This window comes from Beauveria bassiana (assembly GCF_000280675.1).
Source record: "Beauveria bassiana ARSEF 2860 unplaced genomic scaffold BBA_S00012, whole genome shotgun sequence".
NCBI classification, from domain to species: Eukaryota; Fungi; Ascomycota; class Sordariomycetes; order Hypocreales; family Cordycipitaceae; genus Beauveria; species Beauveria bassiana.
Window position 1 is genome coordinate 21,204 of NW_007930847.1, and position 18,802 is coordinate 40,005.

Genomic DNA, 18,802 nt, shown 5'->3' on the forward strand with positions numbered 1-18,802 from the left:
GGTAATAGGTTAGTAGAGGTGTGTTACTCGCTTATCTACGTTACTTACTTATTAACTACGTTATTAGCTAAGTAAAAATATTATATTTTTTTTAAAGTAATATATTATAAAGTTTAATTTATTTATTATTTAATAATATTTAGTTTATATTTTTAAGCTTATTTTATTTTTTATTTATACTTTTAAACTCTTATAGTAGTTTCTTTTTAAGAAAAAAATTTCTAGTTTTATAATTAAAATTTTCCTTTTATATTTAATTATTTATTATATCTTCTTTAACTATATAATATAAATATTTTTAGATTAAAGATTTATATTTTCTAGTTAGCTTTTTTTATCATTTATCTTTAATTAGTTATAGTTCTTTAAAGTTATTTTTATCTCTCTAGGGTAGTGTGTCTTTTTTTTCCGCGTCACTTTTGGGTAGCCACTGTAGCCAATATGTCACATTCGCCTTTCGAAAGTGTTGTGATCGGATTGTGCTGGCCCCACTAAGCATACCCCCTGACACTCTTGATTCACTTGATCTTGCAAGAGAATAACAACACAAGCCTTTCGCGTCTCTTCAAGACAGCTGGCGAGCTGCAACAAAACTCTGCTGAGAATGGACGCACACTATGAAGCAATCGACGAATTCGGGGATCTTCTGCTCATTCTAAGACCCCGAACGGAACCAATCGACTGGCTCGATGAGGATTATGACCAAAATCAGGACACTGCTGAAGACACCGATGAAGACACCCTTGAAGGTGTTGAAGACGATGAGCTCATCGCCGAAATGGAAGGAGAACTTGAGGACTTGATAAGCGAGTACAAAATTCCAGTCAGGGCCGCAGACATAGACACGGCCGCAGACACAGACACGGAGCCTCAAATGCTGCTAGAACAAGATGCGAGATCAACAGATCAACTCACAGGAGATGTCTTGAATGGAGATTTGTCCGGGAATGATTCCGACCTAGAGACAAAACACAGGCTCTTGGTCTCTTCGCACATTCTACGTCTCGCATCCCGAGTTTTTCGCAAAGACCTCGATCCGAATGGCCCTTGGAGGCAGCCCGAGATCCAGCCTGACGGTTTGCGCCATAAAAAGCTGGACGGCTTTGATCCCGAAGCGTTAAAGCATGTACTCAATCTCATACACTTTCACAACGACCGTGTGCCAGTCAAGCTCGAGACGAAGGAGCTCGCTGAAGTGGCTCTTATAGTGGACTACTTCCATTGCCACGAGGCTATGCGACTTGCAGTCAAAAATTGGATCGGAGAGGATCGGATCAAAGAGGTAATCAATAATGCGAAGCCCGGAAGAGAATTAAATCTGTGGCTTCTCATTGCTTCCGTATTCGAGATCGACGCCATCATAAATGCAGCTGCCAACATTATTATTGAACATAATGAGGAACCATTTGACAGCATCGGGCTACCAATCGCTGAAAATATCACTTGTGAGTTCCTAATTTTCTTGGTGTGATTTTGAAACTGCAGTTTCTGGAGTGCTGACCTTTTTTATTAGCAAGAATGGACAATGCTCGAGAAACCGTCATCCAGAGACTTTTGGGAAACATTTACCAGTTCAAGGCTACCTTGTCGACCGACAAGGTAGTAAAACCCAACTCGCCCTGTGATTCAGTCTGTGAGATGTTGGCTCTTGGCGGACTGCAGAAAAAATTGTGTTCTGCAGGTTTATACCCTCGGCCTGAGAAGCCTTTTCATGGGTTTCGTGTGTCTGATGTGAACTCAATGATCGAGAAGTACCAAGAATTGATGGAAACAACGAAATTGTGCTCGAATTGTAGAGTGCGCACGCTTTACCAAAGACTGGATGACATAGAGAGTGTGAGGGACTATCCAGACTTTGGAAAGAAGGATTGCTGCCCATATGAAATTAAAAAAACGTGTACGCTAACTAAAGAGCAGTATATAGCATAGTCGAGACTTTGTTGCTGATGACTGCTCAACAATCCATAATGAGGGAAAGCCATTCTGCACAAACTGCCCAAAAAGAGCTTTCTTTCCTGGCGCTGGATCTCTAGTGGATCTCTAGGAAATTCTATAATTTATCAAGGTCAGATTCGACCCTTGAATAGGTGCAGCTGTTGTGGCTCATTTTTGGGCTCGCCCAAATAAATGCACATGCTGCTGTGGCGGTGCTGGGACGTGCACAACCGTATGTTTCTTTTACTAGCTTGCTAGCCAGCCAGCTTGCTTGCCAGCTTGCCACGTGCTTGCGTATTTGCCACGGCAGTGTGTCAATGCCCAACGTTTTCTATGAATTGATGAATCAAAAATGAGTGGAATGTAGTGGCGTAGCCTAAAGCAGTTGGTGCAACGGTAATCTTGCCCCATACAGACTCCCGCCCCAGTTGAATCAAGCTTTTTAGCTGCGAGATGATCAGGTGCGTACAAGCCGACAACATCAATGACGTCTGCCAGACAAGCTGCTTTTTCCCCAGTATTAAAGCGCAGGCGCTTCTTCCATTTTAATCATGCGATGGGAATATATACTTGACAAATTTATTCCTGCCTTTGCAAAGAAAGTCACTTGGACGCAATCAATTCAAAAGTCTTATAATACATCATGGCCGTCACCTCTGCGATTTCCGACCTGGTGGACTTTGTCTACCAGTCTATTGAGTCATTCTTCAATGGCATCTACAACATTATACACGGCATACTCAGCACCATCACTGGGCTGCTCAGCGGCCTCTTGCACACCGTTGGCAACACAATCAGTGGCGTGGGATCCGTGATTAATTCCATCACTGCATTTGTCGCTGGTACGCTGATTAACAATTTTTCAAAAAAAGAAATGCGGCAAACACTAACGCTATTACCTAGGAAACATTGTACTTATTGCTGTCGGCGCAGTGCTGGCATTTTTGTACTTTCGGTCCACTACAACAGGCCAGCGGACAGTGCAGCAAGCCAAGGCAAAACAGTAATAGAATGTCTTGTATTTGGAGGATGTTATCGTGTAAGAAGCCCAACACTGCTGGGAGTGAAATTCTAAATAGCGAAATTATTTTTTGGGTTTTAAATACAATTGTAATAGCTGTCATCCCGCTCAGGCCCGTGCCGTATGTGAACAGCATTTGCAACAAGAACACTTGGCGAACCAAGGAGCAGCCGCAGTAGCCGCGCAGGAAACATCTACTGCGCTTGCGCTGCAAAACTGGAGTTCAGCCCAGGCGGCTTATCACCAACACTCAGGAAATACTTGGCGATAGCTGGGGTAGTTTGGTGTTCCCAAGCCTGTGGCACGATCCCAACCTGGCACTGCAGAGAAACTCCCGATCCAGCCCAAGCCATTTCTGGAGCTCCAGGAGCATCCCCAGACAGTAGGACAGTTCCGCCAACAGTGATGACATATGGGCAGGACGCAGGAAACCCGGGCTTGAAGACATTGTTATTTTTGCCCAAGCAGTCGCCTTGGTAATTTGCAGCAACACCAGCATCCCCACTCGAAAAGACAATGGTAATACCTTGCATCAAATCGATTTTGGTTTCTAGCTTGCTGAAGCCGAAGCTATACGATTCATCTCCATGTCTATATTCATATCTATGTCTATGTATGTAGGTATTATTTAGCTCCCAGGAACGTCTCCACGTGTACAAGTAGCTTTGCTATATATAGGTGATGCGATGTAGAATAGGGCATCTTGTCACTTCGTTTGTGAAGCACCTATTCGATTTATTATACTGGCTCTGCTTAGTCGTCGACATTCTCACCAATTTTATGTGCACAAAGGCAGCCTTCAAGTAATCATATTTGAGCATCAAATTGTCTCAAATGACAAATATAGGTGCAGTCTTCATTGAGTAGTGGCAATATCAGATGGGCTAATTTGTCTGAGTGACTGAAGACCAAGGGTGGTGGGATGCCTTATTCCATTGACCACCAAAGCCGCTAATACGGCCTGTAAGTGGTACCTCTCCCAACCACCAGCTGTCGCCTGAATTCCAGGTAGCCGCTACCTGGTGGCCTGTGCCTGCGTCAGGTATGTGCAAGCCCCAGAATAGTAGGAGGACATATCATCCGTTGTTTCGTGGCTGCGTGGATATTCCAATTCTGTCCATTGTACTTTGTTTCTATAACCTTTCTGGTTTACTTGTTCTTTTGTTTCGATCGATTTCAGGACGGAGCAAATATATAACGTCAAATACGCAGACGCGACCCTTGATCTGTGTAGTCGCGCTGCTAGATCGATAGCCTCACAGCAAACGCCCACAACGTCCAACTCTAATTTTCAATTCAATACAATTCAATTCGATTCAATATTCCAATTCGATTCAATCAAAAATTTCCAATCATCATCAGCTGCATTTCTCAAAGCGCCGTCTATCGATCCCGCCCTGTTCAATAGTGCGGCCCCACGTCTCGCCCTTGAACAAAGCCTGGTCAGGCGTTGTCAACGACCGCGCTCTGGAATGCTCGCCTCTGCCAATGCCCAGCCCTCATTGCTCGTCGTCGCGCGTCCTTGCGTCCCCTCCCCGCCAAGGTGCTTTACGCGCTTTAGAAACCTGCTAGACACGAGACATCTTGCTTCTGCCCGTCATGCTCTCTTGTGCCCCTCTCCAGCGCACAATGTGCCGTGGGGCGATTGTTGTAGGAATGAAGGGGGCGGTATCGACAGAATGCGGCCAGCCATCAAGCGCAGACGGCTTCAAAGACATTGATACACTCCCTCTCGGCCTGCACTTTCACGAGGCTTTCCTTTTCTCCTCTTGCTTGCTTCTTCCTCCTCGTCGCCATTGTCCTCGCAGTGCCTTTTCAACACGTCGTGACCAGCAGCTCTCTGGAGCATCACGATCAACCTAGCACTCGTCCACGCGGCGCTGCAGAGTCATCATGACTGCGCTCACGGTAATTCTCGTGGCTCTGCAACTAGCCGGCCTCGCTTGCGGCAGACCGAATCTTGCGTTTCCGCTCAACGCCCAGCTGCCTCTTGCAGCCCGATTAGACACATTCTTCACCTACTCCTTCTCGCCCCAGACTTTCATCTCATCCTCCAACATTACATACTCATTTGGCCAAAATCACCCTACATGGCTGTCCATTGAGAGTGCGAACCGGAGACTTTACGGAACGCCCAGAGGTATTGACATCCCCGACGACGACGTTATTGGCCAAAAGGTCGACATTGTGGCCACCGACGATAGCGGCTCAACGACAATGAACTCGACGCTAGTCATTGCCAGAAAGCCCGCGCCTGTGGTCCAAATACCTCTCGAAGACCAGATCAAGAAATTTGGAAACTTTTCAGCGCCCTCGTCCGTCCTGTCATACCCGTCCACCCAGTTTCGGTACAGCTTCGACCATGATACATTTGGCAAGAACAGTGGCCTCAACTACTACGCCGTCTCATCCAACAACAGCCCCTTACCAGCCTGGGTCAAATTTGATGCTGATTCATTGACATTTTTTGGCAAAACGCCGCCATTCGAGTCTCTGGTACAACCACCTCAGACTTTTGGCTTCAGCCTTGTCGCGTCCGACATTGTTGGTTTCGCTGCCACCGCGCTGACCTTTAACATTGTCGTTGGTAGCCACAAGCTCACTACCGAGAACCCCATTGTCACGATTAATGCGACGAGAGGTATTGCGGTTGACTTTGAAGGCCTGAAAGATGCCATTGCCCTCGATGGCAAACCGGTAAAATCGAGCGAGCTCGACGTCACAACACAAAATATGCCCCAATGGCTCAACTACGACAAGGATACTGGCAAGCTGAGCGGTACTCCTCGCGATGGCGACCATGCTAGCAACTTTACCATCACTTATAGCAGCATGCTTTCTGCCACCTTGGACGTGCTTGTTGTCGTCAACGTCGCGACTGGTCTCTTCAAGTCTACCTTTGAGGACATGGATGCCCGCCCCGGCGGGAAATTTGATGTCGACCTAAGCCAATATTTCAGAAACTCATCCGACATCAATCTGAACGTGACAATCAGTCCAGCCGAAAAATGGCTCAAAGTCGATGGCTTCAAGCTATCTGGAAACGTGCCAAAAGACTCAAAGGGCAACTTTGATGTCACTGTGCAGGCCAGTTCAAAATCCTCCAGCCTGTCTGAAAGCGAGAAACTTCATGTCAACTTCTTGGCGCCAGACGGTACTCCAACCAGCACCTCAGTGACAACGAGCAGTCCCAGCTCGACGTCGACGCCCAAGGCTAGCGAATCGCCTTCCCCGGCGACGGGAGGTCGACTCAGCACCGGCGATATACTGCTCGCCACCATCATTCCGATTCTGTTCATTGCTCTCATGCTCATGCTCTTTGTCTGTTTTCTGCGACGCCGTCGGGCTAGCCGCAGTTACCTGTCGAGTAAAACTCGACCAAATATCCTCAGCCCGATCGGCAGTCGCGGTTCCAATTCCTCAACGCGTCGCGTCGAGAAGATGACCGCTGTGCCAAACAATGAAAAGCACATGCTGAAACCTACAGCGGCTGCTTATGTCGAGGCGGTTCCTCGCGTCCCGGCAGCGAGACGGTCATCAGAGACGCTCGGTGGGAGCGAAGAGTACGGTGCAATGCCGGCACGATCGCCTACTACCAAGGGACAGCAAGGTGTGATACGAAGCATCAGCCCTCCCGTCAGCAATGATGAGAGGCGCTCCTGGGAAACTGTCGAAGGAGACATCCCATACATGAGCGGCGCCAAGTCTACACACAACGACAATGAGCTTTTTACTATTCCAGGTACTCCCGAATCTACACATCAAGTGTTCCCAGTCGACAGCTACCTTCATAAATCGGGCACAGGCGGATACAAAAAGGACATGGATGGCATAACCGGACTCAAGGATCGCGCATCGATGAAGACCCCAGCAGTCGCTGACGCGCCTATATTCTCACGCAGAGACCACAAAAGCGGCGATACATACTCAACCAAGACTACCAGCTCTGTCGCTCTCTCAATCAATGAGCGAGGCCGTAATCACAGGCCATCAGCACCGACAATTGCGGAAAACGACGGATCAGACCCCAACTGGGAATCAATCAGCATGTCTGACACAAGTAATGTGGATGTACGCCCGCCAGAACCAGCATACATCACCACCGGCAACACTGCCGATAGCGTGCTCTGGGCCGACGTTACATCCAACGGCACCCGGAGTCTCTTGACGTCACCCTCCTTTGGGTCCGCGGAGAATTGGCGCGTCATCGGCAAGCGGGAACCAACCCACATGAGCATTCGAGAAGTCGTCGATCAGTCCGAGTTCAGCCCGCTGTCGGAGAGTCGCGACGGCGCCATGCCCGGTGAGCGCTCAAGTCCCACGCCAACGCCCAAGAGCAAATGGGGCGACGTCGGGGCCGAGAAGAAGGCGACCATTACCGAGAGCCCAACCTTCATGTCTACGGCCGCGAGTGCGTGGCGAAAGGATAATTCGGGCAAGCTGTCGGAGAGCAGCAGCTTCAAAGTGTTTATATAAGTTGCCAAGTGTTGAGGCTTGGAAAAAAACTAAGCAAAGGTTTTGTTACGATTTGCTGATAATTTCGAATTTTCTTCTTTTTGTTTAATGCGATTGATACCACAATATCCATAATGTTTTTTTAGTACGAGAGAATAGAACGGGAAGTGAAACGGTTGGAGCGCAAGGAGATGTACGAATATTGGCGTATTTCGCAGCATATGTACTTTCTATGCATATCTTGGCGGTACATCTTTAATTTTATCTCTGTTTCTATACTAGAATCCCCGAATGAAGTTGTAGCTTTGCATGAACAAGTTCTTCTTGAAAATCAAATGTCCTGAATGAAATGAAACTTCTTTTAATGACCTTCTGTACGTAGGGCAATTGTCGAATAAATCGGAAGCTTACAATGTACTCTCAACAACTTGTCTGGTACTTGATATCAATTCGGGACAAGTTTGACTGGTCTGAGCTCTCCATTGCGTGAATCGGCATCTAGCAAACGGCGACATAAAACACCCGCGTTTGCCAACCCCGGCCTTTGTACTTGAGTATTGTTTACATAGATGCTGCTTCACTGCTTGGACCGATTCTCGCTCCTTCACAACCTTCAAAATTTTCACTTGCTGAGCGCCGTTTCATATCATCCTTCATCGCCCTTCTTGCGCGTCTTCCTCGTCAAATTCAGGCATCTGAATGCTGACAACCATGTCATCGACAGAGCTAATCCCGGACGAATGCCTCAGTAAGCTCACTGGATTCGATAACTGGCATACATGGCACATCAAAGCCCGCATGGCTCTGCAGAGAATGGGTCTGCGGTACCTACTGAGGGACGACGGTCCCGAAGACTGGGACGCCCCCGATGCCGTCAGCCGTCACGAGTCTGACCAAGCCACCGGTGTGCGACTCCTGGTAGACGGCCTCTCCGAGGACATGCTGGCGCGCGCGTACGCTAGTGGTTGGAAGCCCGAGCGCGCCACGGTATCGAGCACGCTACAAACGCTCGAGGCCATTGTCGATGAAGCAGAGCGGCACCGGCGTGAGGATGCAGAGACGACAGCTGCGGCCCGCAGGCATCTTGTTGGCCTGGCACGCGCAGATCTCGCCTCTGGCGCTCAGACGGTCAAGGAGTACATCTTGGCGGCAAAACACTGCCACGACGGGTTGCTCGAACGATACGGCGGCGACGGCGACGGCGCGGGACCTGTGGAGGAGATTCTCGAGCAGCTGTTTGTGACGGCGCTAGTCGAGGGCATCGCGACGAGCAAGCCCGCCTGGTACGCCGAGTGGATAGAGAAACTAGAGCAGGGTACGCTGGCGCGCGCGGGAACACGGGCTGGCGTGACAGAGTGGCTACTGGCCAAGGATCGAGACGACAGTAAGCTTGCCGCGCAGCCGCCGCCGAGGAGTCGCGTCGCCGTCGTCGCACCGGCTGCGCAAGGGAGTCAGGCCGCCAGCAGCTCTGAAATGGTGCACAAAGCTCAAGAAGCTTGCAGCTACTGCGCCGAGCATCATCGTAAGGCGTTTCCGCACAAGGAGAGAGATTGCTGGTTCTTGAAACCGCACACGGCGCCGCGAAGATGGCGGGACCGTCACCACGCTGAGGTGGAGGCTAGAAAGGAGGATCACGATGAAGTGGAGGCTACAAAGGAGGAACACGAGGACAAGGCAAGAGGAAGAGGCCGGGTCGATGTTCCCGCCACAGGCGTAGGCGTTGTGATACCTGCGAGTCCAAAAAATTGGAGGGCGAGCCCTAAAATGTGAGGAGATAACGGTGATACTGGTTTATGATGGGGTACTGACACTTCTGGGAAAATGTACTGATGACTGAGCTGGAAAGACATCACATATTTTGTTTGCGATGGGAACTTCGGCAGAACTACAGCCCCAGTGTATTATATTCTGGCCAACCTAGGTCAGCATAACTGTTAATTCTTTACTCGTAAATGCTATTGTTGTGCGGTGGTAACGCCCGTTTGATGCATTTGCAAACGGCAGCTGGCAACTGCAAGGTTGCCAGCTGGCAGATCTCAGGTTGCTGGGGTCACTGTCACGCGGCGTAAGTAGGTACCTAGGTAATTCCTCTCATTCCCTTCCTGGGGGCTATGAAACCTCTCGTCTTTGTCAAGAGTTGGGTTTTCACAGATGCAAATGAACAACGCAAGGTGTCAACCTAACGTGGACTTGAGACTAAGCTGTACAGCAGTGACACGACATTACGACAACCCGAGCCGAAATATGATACAGCTCCGCGGCCATGGTTCGTGGAAGGAATGGCACAAATTCGTGCTGGTCCAGTTAGACATGATGGGTCTTCGGCATCTTCTTAACGCCGATTTGCGGCCGATGAGCGGCGCTGAACATTATCAGTACGCTGGGGAACAGAACCGAGCAGTACAGCTGTTGGTCCAGAACATGTCGGAGCAGGTTCTGCAGAGACTTTGGAACAGCGGATGGGAGATAACCGGTGCCACGCTCAAGAACACGCTTGCGCTTTTGGCCGACCTGCTCGCGGAGCCGGAGCGCCATCCGCAGCAGAGCTACGAGGCGCACCGGGACATTGTCGACATGACGCGGATAGATCTGGCACCCACGTCCAACGGGCTCGATCAGTACTTAAAAGACGCACAGCAGTGCCACCTGCGGCTGCTCGCACGTTACGGCGGGGAAAACGGGAGCGTCGAGGAGCTGCTTGAGCACCTCTTCACGTCGTCGGTGATGGAAGGTCTCAAAGCAGCCCAGCCCACCAACTACACACAATGGATGCTCGAGCTGGACCGGGCGACGCAGTCAAAGTTTGTGACGCAGCTCGTATTGCTCGTCAAATATCCATTCCTGGATATTCCAGGCCGACAAGGGTACTTTGCCGCGCTGGCAGAGGCGCCAAGACGACTCAGAGATCAGGAACGAAGCAAGTGGCAGAGACGGCGTGCTCGTCGTGCAGCAGAGCGAAGCCGCGCAGCGTGGCGACTATCGCCCTGCGTGCCTTACCATAAGCGATATCGAGGTAAAGACTATCCGGATCGTTACCGGCCACGTTACGATAATACGATGGAAGAGGTAAAGGGCCATGATGGCTCTTGTATGGTGGACGAGATACTGTAATGGCATCTTGATGTTTTCTAGGTGTCTTGATTGGCTTGGATTGTACGTTGTTTTGTCATTTCTCTTCTCGATCGACTTAGGTATACGTGGTGTTGTTGTCCTGAATGTCTGTGGATGATATATCTATGCCGTCTCATGGGGTCGAAGGGGAATATGCGTTCTCATTGCAGAGTTACTGGCAACTATACCATGACTGGTCTTGATTACTTTGTAGGATCAACGATATAAGCGACGCTTCATCAAATGTACAAGATAATGTTTGGAAAATGAACAATGCTCAACTTTCAGTGCTCTTGCTCCATGTATTTGGAAATGTGGTGCTGGTAGATAACTAGAGCACGAACTGCATTAGGCATTAACGAGGCGAGGCTGTTATTGGGTGATGAGGCTGGGCGTAGGGAAGCTGGAAAAGATTCTGGCGGGACGGGAGGGGTGCGATTAGACATTCGTAGATGGGAACACGCGACCTGCAAAGAAAACACGGCTGAAGAAAATTTTCTTGGACCTGCCTTGGAGGGTAGGAACTTGGAGGGGTTGGAATTCTGGTGGCTTGTTCTGAAAGGAGAAGAGTTTGGTGTGGCGTTGGCACTGTGCACGTCACAATCTTGGGAACGCGCGAGTGGTGAGAAGCCCTGTGCAGGTTTATAAAGCTGTTGTGCAAGGACGGTGGTGTTAAAAAAAAAAAAAAAGGACCGAGATTTGGATTTCTTTTGTCGCCGGGGGACATGGTGAGTACAAGGGTAATTGATTATCGGGAAGCAGGGGAGCCTGGCGATTTTGGGCAGTTTCAAGCGGCCGTGTCGGCCGGGCCTTGACCTGCAGCTGGAGGGGCCCGGGAACCCTACCCCAACATGATAGATATATCCCCCACCTTTTTGCAAATCCGATGCTAAAAATGGGAGTACTGGTAAGAGGAAGGGAGCGGTGGGCACGGCATGGATAAAATTTGCTTCTTTTCTTCTTCTTTTTCTTTTTCTTCTTAATTCCTTTGACATTTTGCTCAAGATTAAACGTTAGGCAACAACGGCTGTCGTCGGCGGTAACGTGCCGGGATATGAGACGGATTACATATATGTGTGTGCGTGGCACAGGTTGCCTGTTGGGTAGGTACCTACGTTAGTATAAAATCGTTAGGTAGGTGAGTCGGTATGGTTGTGGGAGATAAAAAAAAAAACTTGATTTGGGCACATGATGTGACAGCAAAGGAAGGCGAATAGGCAACCAGACAACAACAGACAAGCAAGCAAGCCCCGTTCCCGCAGTCTCGATTTTCTCCCCCAGGTTTGATATAGAAATAGTTCATATATGCGTCGCCGATGCTCATGGGCGCATCGCATTGGTTAAGGAACTGGTCCGTGTTTGTGATGCAGAGTTTTGTGATACAGCACCTCGCGTGACGACTCTCACCAGTCCGTGCCTAGTTATCAGAGTCACCTGGCTCGAGGTAGGACAGCCATATCCAACAAGCAGGAAGTACATGCCATCATCACCGTCACTATCAGAGACAGTCGATACTTTGCGGAAGTTCTGTTAACGCGGCTGCGGACCCGGGGGGAAGGGCTTGTACCTAGGTAGCGTGCCTATTCTGAGAAGTTTTGCGGGGACCCTAGAGACTGCCCTAGCAAACGCAGACACGTATTACTGAGTACACCAGCACATGGTTAAAAAAAGACGAGTGTCAAATGAAACTGCCTACGGATTAGAGTCATCGGGATTCCTATCCCTGGTGCTACTGTAATCAGGCACCAGTGCCAAAGTGTGTGCCCTTGAAAGTAGCTCAGAGCAGGTATTTAAGGTAACTAGGTAGCTCCTATTTACTTCCTACCTACTTGCTGATATCCCAGTGGTGTATTACAAAGTACGACCAGCAGCCCCTCCCTTTAGAGCTAATCCTGCTTTGTACCTTGGTTAGTGCCAGCATCACCAGCCAGCAGTGCCGTGGTCTGGATTTTCTCTGCCAAAAACCCTTTCGCCGCCCCATTTCTTCCCTAATCTAGCCCCCCAAATCCCCCAATCACTGTCAATCGCTCCGTTCTGTGTGTCGTCCTCCCTAACTTACCTCGCCCTGCCCGGTTGCGCCCCCCCTCCATCCTGGGTCGACAGCGCGCCAGCCGGATCGCCCTACTTTCTCTGCCTTGAAAAACCTAACTCACACTTCGACCCTATCCCTCTCACCACTTTGCGTTAACAAGATTCTCCCATCGAGCGAGCGACAACGACCTTTTGCGTCGCATTCTGATCCTTTTCGTGAGGCCAGCGCCTGCCCGCACCTCCGCCACTCTCCAAGTCACCCCCCCGGCCACAGCCCCGCGCACGGTTTCGTTCATCAATCCATCCCACCTCCCCACGAAACAACCGCAGAATCGCACAATCCCATTCATCTTCGCGGTAGCTGCCCTCGCGCTGCTCCCCCGACAGAACAACCCTTTCCGCAGCTATGGGTCAAACCCTCTCGGAGCCGGTGGTCGATAAGGTGTGTTGTTATTTTTTTTCGACGTCTTTCGAGTCTTCTCCAGCCCCCGCCGCCGTCGCTATCGGGGTCGAACGTGCCCGCCCTGTCATGCTATAGCTAGGGTCAGCCATGCTCAACGCGCCTGTTGCCTTGCTGGCTCTACGAGCTTGTGGATCGTCAGAATGGACATGAAACTCCTTTTTATGCCCATTCTCCGAGAGTCCGTAGCAGTTGCGCTTCTTACGACTAGCAGACACCCGGATGATGCGCATTAACGCGACTTGTTGAGCACGGAAATCCCTTCCTCCACGTGCCCCGCATTCAGTCGCCCGCCACCACAAACCACTCTTGATATTCGTGCGGGCGGTCATCTTCGAAGCCATGGCCTTGCACTGTTAAAAGACCCAAATTATGCCAATGCTAACGATTTTCTCTTTTTTCCCTCGTGCAGAACTCATCCAAGGGCGAAGATGATATCCTCTATTATGGCGTTTCCTCCATGCAAGGATGGCGCATCAGCATGGAAGATGCCGACACCACCGTCCTCAACCTGATTCCTTCTCCTACCGCCGAAGAGTCCGAGGTCCACAAGAATGCTCGATTGTCTTTCTTCGGTGTATACGATGGACACGGTGGCGAAAAAGTAGCGACCTACTGCGGCGCCAATATGCATAATATCATTGCCAGACAGGAGTCTTTCAAGAAGGGCGACTATGTCCAGGGCCTCAAGGACGGGTTTCTCGCCGCTGACAGGGCTATGCTTGGGGGTATGCTACCGCTATTACCACCACTCCTATCGCCCTCCGTGGCCGCTGACGTGTACTCTCAGACCCCAGATTCGAGGACGAGGTTTCTGGCTGTACCGCCTGCGTCAGTTTGATTGTTGGCAACAAAATCTTTGTGGTACGTCTCCGAAACCTACTTTGAGTGACTTGAAACGAGACCAAAAGGCGGCTAATACGCGGAACAGGCCAACGCTGGCGATTCGCGAGGTGTTTTGGGCATCAAGGGTCGCGCGAAGCCCATGTCTGAAGACCACAAGCCCCAACTCGAGGCCGAGAAGAACCGTATTACTGCCGCCGGAGGTTTTGTCGACTTTGGACGTGTCAATGGCAATTTGGCACTGTCTCGCGCCATTGGCGATTTCGAGTTCAAGAAGGTCGCTGAGCTACCCCCGGAGTCCCAGATTGTCACTGCTTTCCCCGATGTTTCGCAGCACGATCTGACCGACGAGGACGAATTCCTTGTTCTCGCTTGCGATGGTAGGTTTTAGATTGGAATCATTGATTACTGAACTAGTCCGTTCTGATCAATCTGGTCGCGATACTGACTCATGTGTAGGCATCTGGGACTGCCAATCCTCTCAGGCCGTCGTCGAATTCGTCCGTCGTGGCATTGCCGCAAAGCAGGACCTTGAAAAGATTTGCGAAAACATGATGGACAACTGTCTGGCTTCCAACTCTGAAACCGGAGGTGTCGGCTGCGACAACATGACCATGATCATCATCGCGTTTCTCAACGGCAAGACTAAAGAGCAATGGTACGACGAGATTGCCAAGCGTGTTGCCAACGGTGATGGCCCTTGCGCTCCTCCCGAATACGGTATGATTATCCAGCCAGAGCCTACGTGCGCGTGCGCCTTTTGAGCTCCCAAAATTAACACTCATCAGCCGAATTTCGTGGCCCCGGCGTACACCACAACTACGACAGCGACAGCGCATTCGAAATGGATGCCGATGGCAAAAAGGACTTTGGAGCTGGTGGGTCTCGCGGTCGAATTATTTTCCTCGGCGATGGCACAGAGGTTCTTACGGGTTCAGATGATACCGAAATGTTCGATAATGCCGACGAAGACCAGGATCTTGAGAGCCAGGTCTCAAAATCCACGACGACCGATCAGAACGAAAAGGATGTCAAAGGCGCAAAGACAGAGCCTTCTGCTCCCGCATCGAACTCGGACGAGTCCGCCGAATCCAAGTCAGCCCCCGCTTCCGACAGCAAAAAAAAGCAAGATACGCCCGCCTCGGAAGAGACTAAGAAGGACTAGGTGGCCGTCTTGACCGGCCAGGATGACGATACAATGGTTGAAGTGGGTGACAGTGTAACGATTGAACCCCACGACTAAAAGCATCCACAACACAGCCACCACCCCCGTATCTTTTTTCGCTTTTATCCACCTCGTCTTACGCTTCAAAGATCTCCATTCTTGGCGATGATATCCTCCTGTACCTGTTTTGTTCCATGCTGCCCATGCTCTCTTTCAAATCAAACCTGCTAGTAAAACCCTGGAATCTGTTGGAAGGAACAGTGTCGGCTTTTCTTAGACATGACATATATTATTTTTCTTTTCATGGTCCCGTTCAACGCTATGCAGCCGAAAAGAAATATCGGAAATGAGGAAGCGATGTGATGTGGAAAAGGAGTGGAAGAAGTCCTGTGCCAAAGGACGGTGGGCGCTTTTTTTTCTCTTGTGACGATGATATGAACTTTAGAAGGCGAGAGAGAGGAGAGGATGACCTGCAAAGATCTCGCGGCCCCAAAGAAAGCAAATGAAGACGAAAAGGGGAGAATAATGAAGACGGGAATGAATGACTTTTTTTATGACCTTTATCTTTGTAAAGACGAGAGGCGAAGGGAAGGGGGAAGAGAAGACGAAGGACGTGAGAAAGCTGTCGAGGTTTGTATTTCGAAAGATCCAAAAAAAAAAAACATGCAAAGAAAAACCCAAGTATTCGCATTGCCTTTGTCATCGATATGTCTTTGAAGCTCATTTTGTTGGATTGTTAAATCGAGGAAGGGGTTGCTACAAATGTAGGGGTATCTATATTTCCTGGCCTTTCTTCTTTCATGCAATCTAAATAACAATGATGGTGTTAGGCTTCCATCTCTATATAGAAAAACCTCGATATGTCCAAAGAAATATGACTTGCGCCGCTTTTGGGATTCCCAAAATTTTCAATGCAAAGAGTTTACGTATTGTACAAGTGGGTGGTTTCCGCCCTGTTCGCCCGCGGCGGCGGCGGCGGCTGCTTCTTCTGTCTTGGTTTCTTTCTCCGGTACTGTCTTATTCGACGACGGTTCACTCGTTTGGCCGCTTGCCGTCTCGCTCTGCTTTGCTTTTCTTTGCTGCTTCTTCTTCTGCTTCTCTACTAGCCACGCCGGCTTCGCGTGCTGGTTGTACACGACCATGCGCCGCACGTCAAAAACGCGGTCAAGACACACCTCTGTCCGCGCACTCTCGCCGTCGATCCCCTCAAGTGCAATCGTTACCGCCTCTGGCTCCACCGGGCCGGCAGCAGCCCCATCGTCCTCCGTTTTCGCGGCAGCGGCAGCGGCGGCGGTGGCGGTACCCTCGCGCTGCAGGCGACAGTCGGACGCGCGCGCGTCGCGCAGCACGTTGACGAGCCGGTCCGCGGGCATGTAGCCCTCAGTCGTGTGTCGCATCGCGGCCTCTACGGCGCGGACGGCGTGCGCCTTGGTTTCGACGGGCTCCTTTTGGATTGCGCGCGCCATGGCCGGGGACAGTATTCGCGGCGGAATGGCGTCGTCTCCTCTGTCGAGGAGGGCCTGGGCGACGGCCGTGCGGGCGGCGCGCTCAACCAGCGCGCGTTCCTTGACGGCGTAGAAGACGACGACGGCGAGCGCGGCGGGGCTGCGCGTGGCCCGGCACAGATTAATCAGATGGTGGTAGGTGTCACCGGTGGCGGTGCGCTCGCCGACCGCAGCGTCGTCGCGCCGAGCGGGCATGCCGTGTTCGAGCGCCCACAGCGTCGTATCCCAGTCGCAGACGTGCGGCTGTGCGCAGTGCTCGAGGATGAGGTTGCGCGTGCTGCTGGGCATGGTGGGCTGGCCCTGCTCCGCGGCCAGGCGCTCGACGAGCAGGCGATGGTCGGGGTGGTGGCTACTCGCGGCAGCCGTCGGGTGGAAGAGGAAGAACTCGTTGAGCACGGCGTTGACGGATTGCTCAGTGAGCCATGCGGGGCCGAACCGCGCGATTTGCTTGCGCAGAAACGACGGGAGGGTCTCGCCCACGCGAAAGGCCTGGTAGGCGGCCGCCCCGGCGGTAATGATGCCGACGCCACGACGCGTGCTCGGGTCCGCGAAGAAGCCGAGGTCAAACATGGCGGCCTCGACTTGCAGCCGGGCGTCGTCGCGCTGCACGAGCTTCAGGAAATGGAGCCAGGTGCGCGTGTTGGGGTAGAAGCAGCACTCGCGCATCTTGACGAGCACCTTGTGGAAGAAGCGCGCGTCGTGCACCTGCACGTAGCAGTCGAGCAGGATGTTGAAGGCGTCTGTGTCGAGCGGCACGCCCCATCTCTCGGCTTGGGCGAGCAGGCGCTCGGCGGAGGCGCGGTGGCCGCCGTGCGTGGCCATGAACTGCAGCGCCATTTGGAGGACGGGCGTGGTGATGCAGCTGCGCGCGGCGGGATCCTCAAAAGCCTCCATGATCATGCGGACGCGAATTTTGTCGGTGTGAATGCCGTAGTGGTAGATTGACAGCGTCTTGCCCGGTTTTAGGCGACCGTATACGATCGTCCTGATAAAGGTGTCAAAGGACGCCTCGGTCCACCGCGTCGGCCGCGGCAACTTTTCGTACGCGCAGTCGATCCAGTACTGCTGCTCCCTATGGAACCATATTTTATCCCGCTGGTCCGGCGGCACAAATGCGCCCCCGTCCTCGGCGTCCTCGATCGCGGGCCACAGACGCCTTGCCGTGTAGTCCAAGGTCGTCACCTCGCCGAGCCTGTACACCTCGACGTCTTTGCACACGGCGATGAGCTCGTCGGCCGCCTGCGCGAGCACGGGCGCGCGTCCGCGCAGCACAACTGCCGTGGGGCTATCACGGTCGCCTGTCATGCGCAGCCGCGCCGCGAGTCCCGTGCGCGCTGCAACGTAGTCGACGCTCTTGCTGCTCCCCACGACATCGAGCGTCCACGTCTTGGGCAGCACGATGCGCATGGCGTGCATGGCGGGCGCGCGGCCGGCGACGTGCGGCTGCGTCGTGTGCTTGAGCAGTCCCAGGGTGTCGAGGGCGTCGCGGCGGCGAACCCGGCCGGCCCGGGCCGCGAGCGTCTCCTCGCCGACACGGATGCGTGCAACGAGCCGCGCGCGCTGCAGGCTCAGAGCGGTGGCCTCGGCGGTGGGGTACTGCCGCGCGGGCGGGATGTACGTGGTGCCGAGCATCTCGGCCACGGCGGCTTCGGTCTCGGGCGTCTTGTGTCGGTACGCGTGGCGAATCTCCCTGTTACGGGCCAGGTTCGTCTGGGCTATCTCGCTGACTTGTGCGGTTTCCTCGACTCGTCCGTCTTTGGAGTCGGCTTGGACGGCTGTGTCGCGCGCGGTGGCGGCGGTCGGGGAGGAGGCGCTCAGGTGCAGAGAGCGCTGGTCTAGACACTGCGAACGCCCTTGTGCGAGATTCGGGCTCGATGCGGCTGCACTAAATCGAGGTGCACCGAGCCGAATGGCTCGCGCCCTGAATAGTGCCGCGAGTCCCGCATACATGGGCGTGTTACGCCGGGTATTTTGCGATTTGCGTTGTTCATGAATGTGTACCAAGCTGATGGTTGATAGGCCAAAATGGCTAAAAGTTTCGTAATCCTAGCAACGCCAGGGCGTCACGTGCAGCGTTTGGATGTGAGATTAAGTGCGACACAAAAGCAGATGTTGCAACCATTACTTTGTAGAGGCTGCGTCGGGCCGCGCGATATGATGTGGATATCTTAACATGCAAGTTTTCCTTCTTTCTTTGTTTCCTGTTTTCGTGTCAACGTGCATGACCGATGACGGCACCAGAGCTTGTTCCAGAGGCCAAGCAACTAACCATCCAA

The 18,802-nt window shown here is 52.0% G+C and overlaps 7 protein-coding genes across 7 annotated transcripts; 6 read left to right on the forward strand and 1 right to left on the reverse strand.

The window, feature by feature from the left end:
- Window positions 1-604: 604 nt before the first annotated feature.
- Window positions 605-2,044, forward strand: BBA_04909 (uncharacterized protein; the record flags this gene model as incomplete). Its single annotated transcript, XM_008600006.1, has 4 exons — window positions 605-1,445; window positions 1,514-1,599; window positions 1,682-1,720; window positions 1,925-2,044. 4 exons carry the CDS (start codon window positions 605-607, stop codon window positions 2,042-2,044), a joined length of 1,086 nt encoding a protein of 361 aa, XP_008598228.1.
- A 534-nt stretch (window positions 2,045-2,578) lies between these two features.
- On the forward strand, window positions 2,579-2,942 carry BBA_04910 (uncharacterized protein; the record flags this gene model as incomplete). Its single annotated transcript, XM_008600007.1, has 2 exons — window positions 2,579-2,777; window positions 2,839-2,942. The coding sequence occupies 2 exons, from the start codon at window positions 2,579-2,581 to the stop codon at window positions 2,940-2,942; spliced, it is 303 nt and encodes a 100-aa protein (XP_008598229.1).
- Window positions 2,943-4,849: 1,907 nt separating this feature from the next.
- Window positions 4,850-7,432, forward strand: BBA_04911 (Bud10 protein; the record flags this gene model as incomplete). Its single annotated transcript, XM_008600008.1, has 1 exon — window positions 4,850-7,432. One exon carries the CDS (start codon window positions 4,850-4,852, stop codon window positions 7,430-7,432), a length of 2,583 nt encoding a protein of 860 aa, XP_008598230.1.
- Window positions 7,433-8,122: 690 nt separating this feature from the next.
- On the forward strand, window positions 8,123-9,181 carry BBA_04912 (uncharacterized protein; the record flags this gene model as incomplete). The annotated part of the gene is made up of 1 exon (XM_008600009.1): window positions 8,123-9,181. The coding sequence occupies one exon, from the start codon at window positions 8,123-8,125 to the stop codon at window positions 9,179-9,181; it is 1,059 nt and encodes a 352-aa protein (XP_008598231.1).
- Window positions 9,182-9,655: 474 nt separating this feature from the next.
- BBA_04913 (uncharacterized protein) lies at window positions 9,656-10,522 on the forward strand (the record flags this gene model as incomplete). Its single annotated transcript, XM_008600010.1, has 1 exon — window positions 9,656-10,522. One exon carries the CDS (start codon window positions 9,656-9,658, stop codon window positions 10,520-10,522), a length of 867 nt encoding a protein of 288 aa, XP_008598232.1.
- A 2,951-nt stretch (window positions 10,523-13,473) lies between these two features.
- Window positions 13,474-15,021, forward strand: BBA_04914 (putative serine/threonine phosphatase 2C ptc2; the record flags this gene model as incomplete). The annotated part of the gene is made up of 5 exons (XM_008600011.1): window positions 13,474-13,741; window positions 13,804-13,877; window positions 13,945-14,236; window positions 14,316-14,576; window positions 14,645-15,021. The coding sequence occupies 5 exons, from the start codon at window positions 13,474-13,476 to the stop codon at window positions 15,019-15,021; spliced, it is 1,272 nt and encodes a 423-aa protein (XP_008598233.1).
- Window positions 15,022-15,929: 908 nt separating this feature from the next.
- Window positions 15,930-18,476, reverse strand: BBA_04915 (pentatricopeptide repeat domain-containing protein; the record flags this gene model as incomplete). Its single annotated transcript, XM_008600012.1, has 1 exon — window positions 15,930-18,476. The coding sequence occupies one exon, from the start codon at window positions 18,474-18,476 to the stop codon at window positions 15,930-15,932; it is 2,547 nt and encodes an 848-aa protein (XP_008598234.1).
- Window positions 18,477-18,802: the final 326 nt, after the last annotated feature.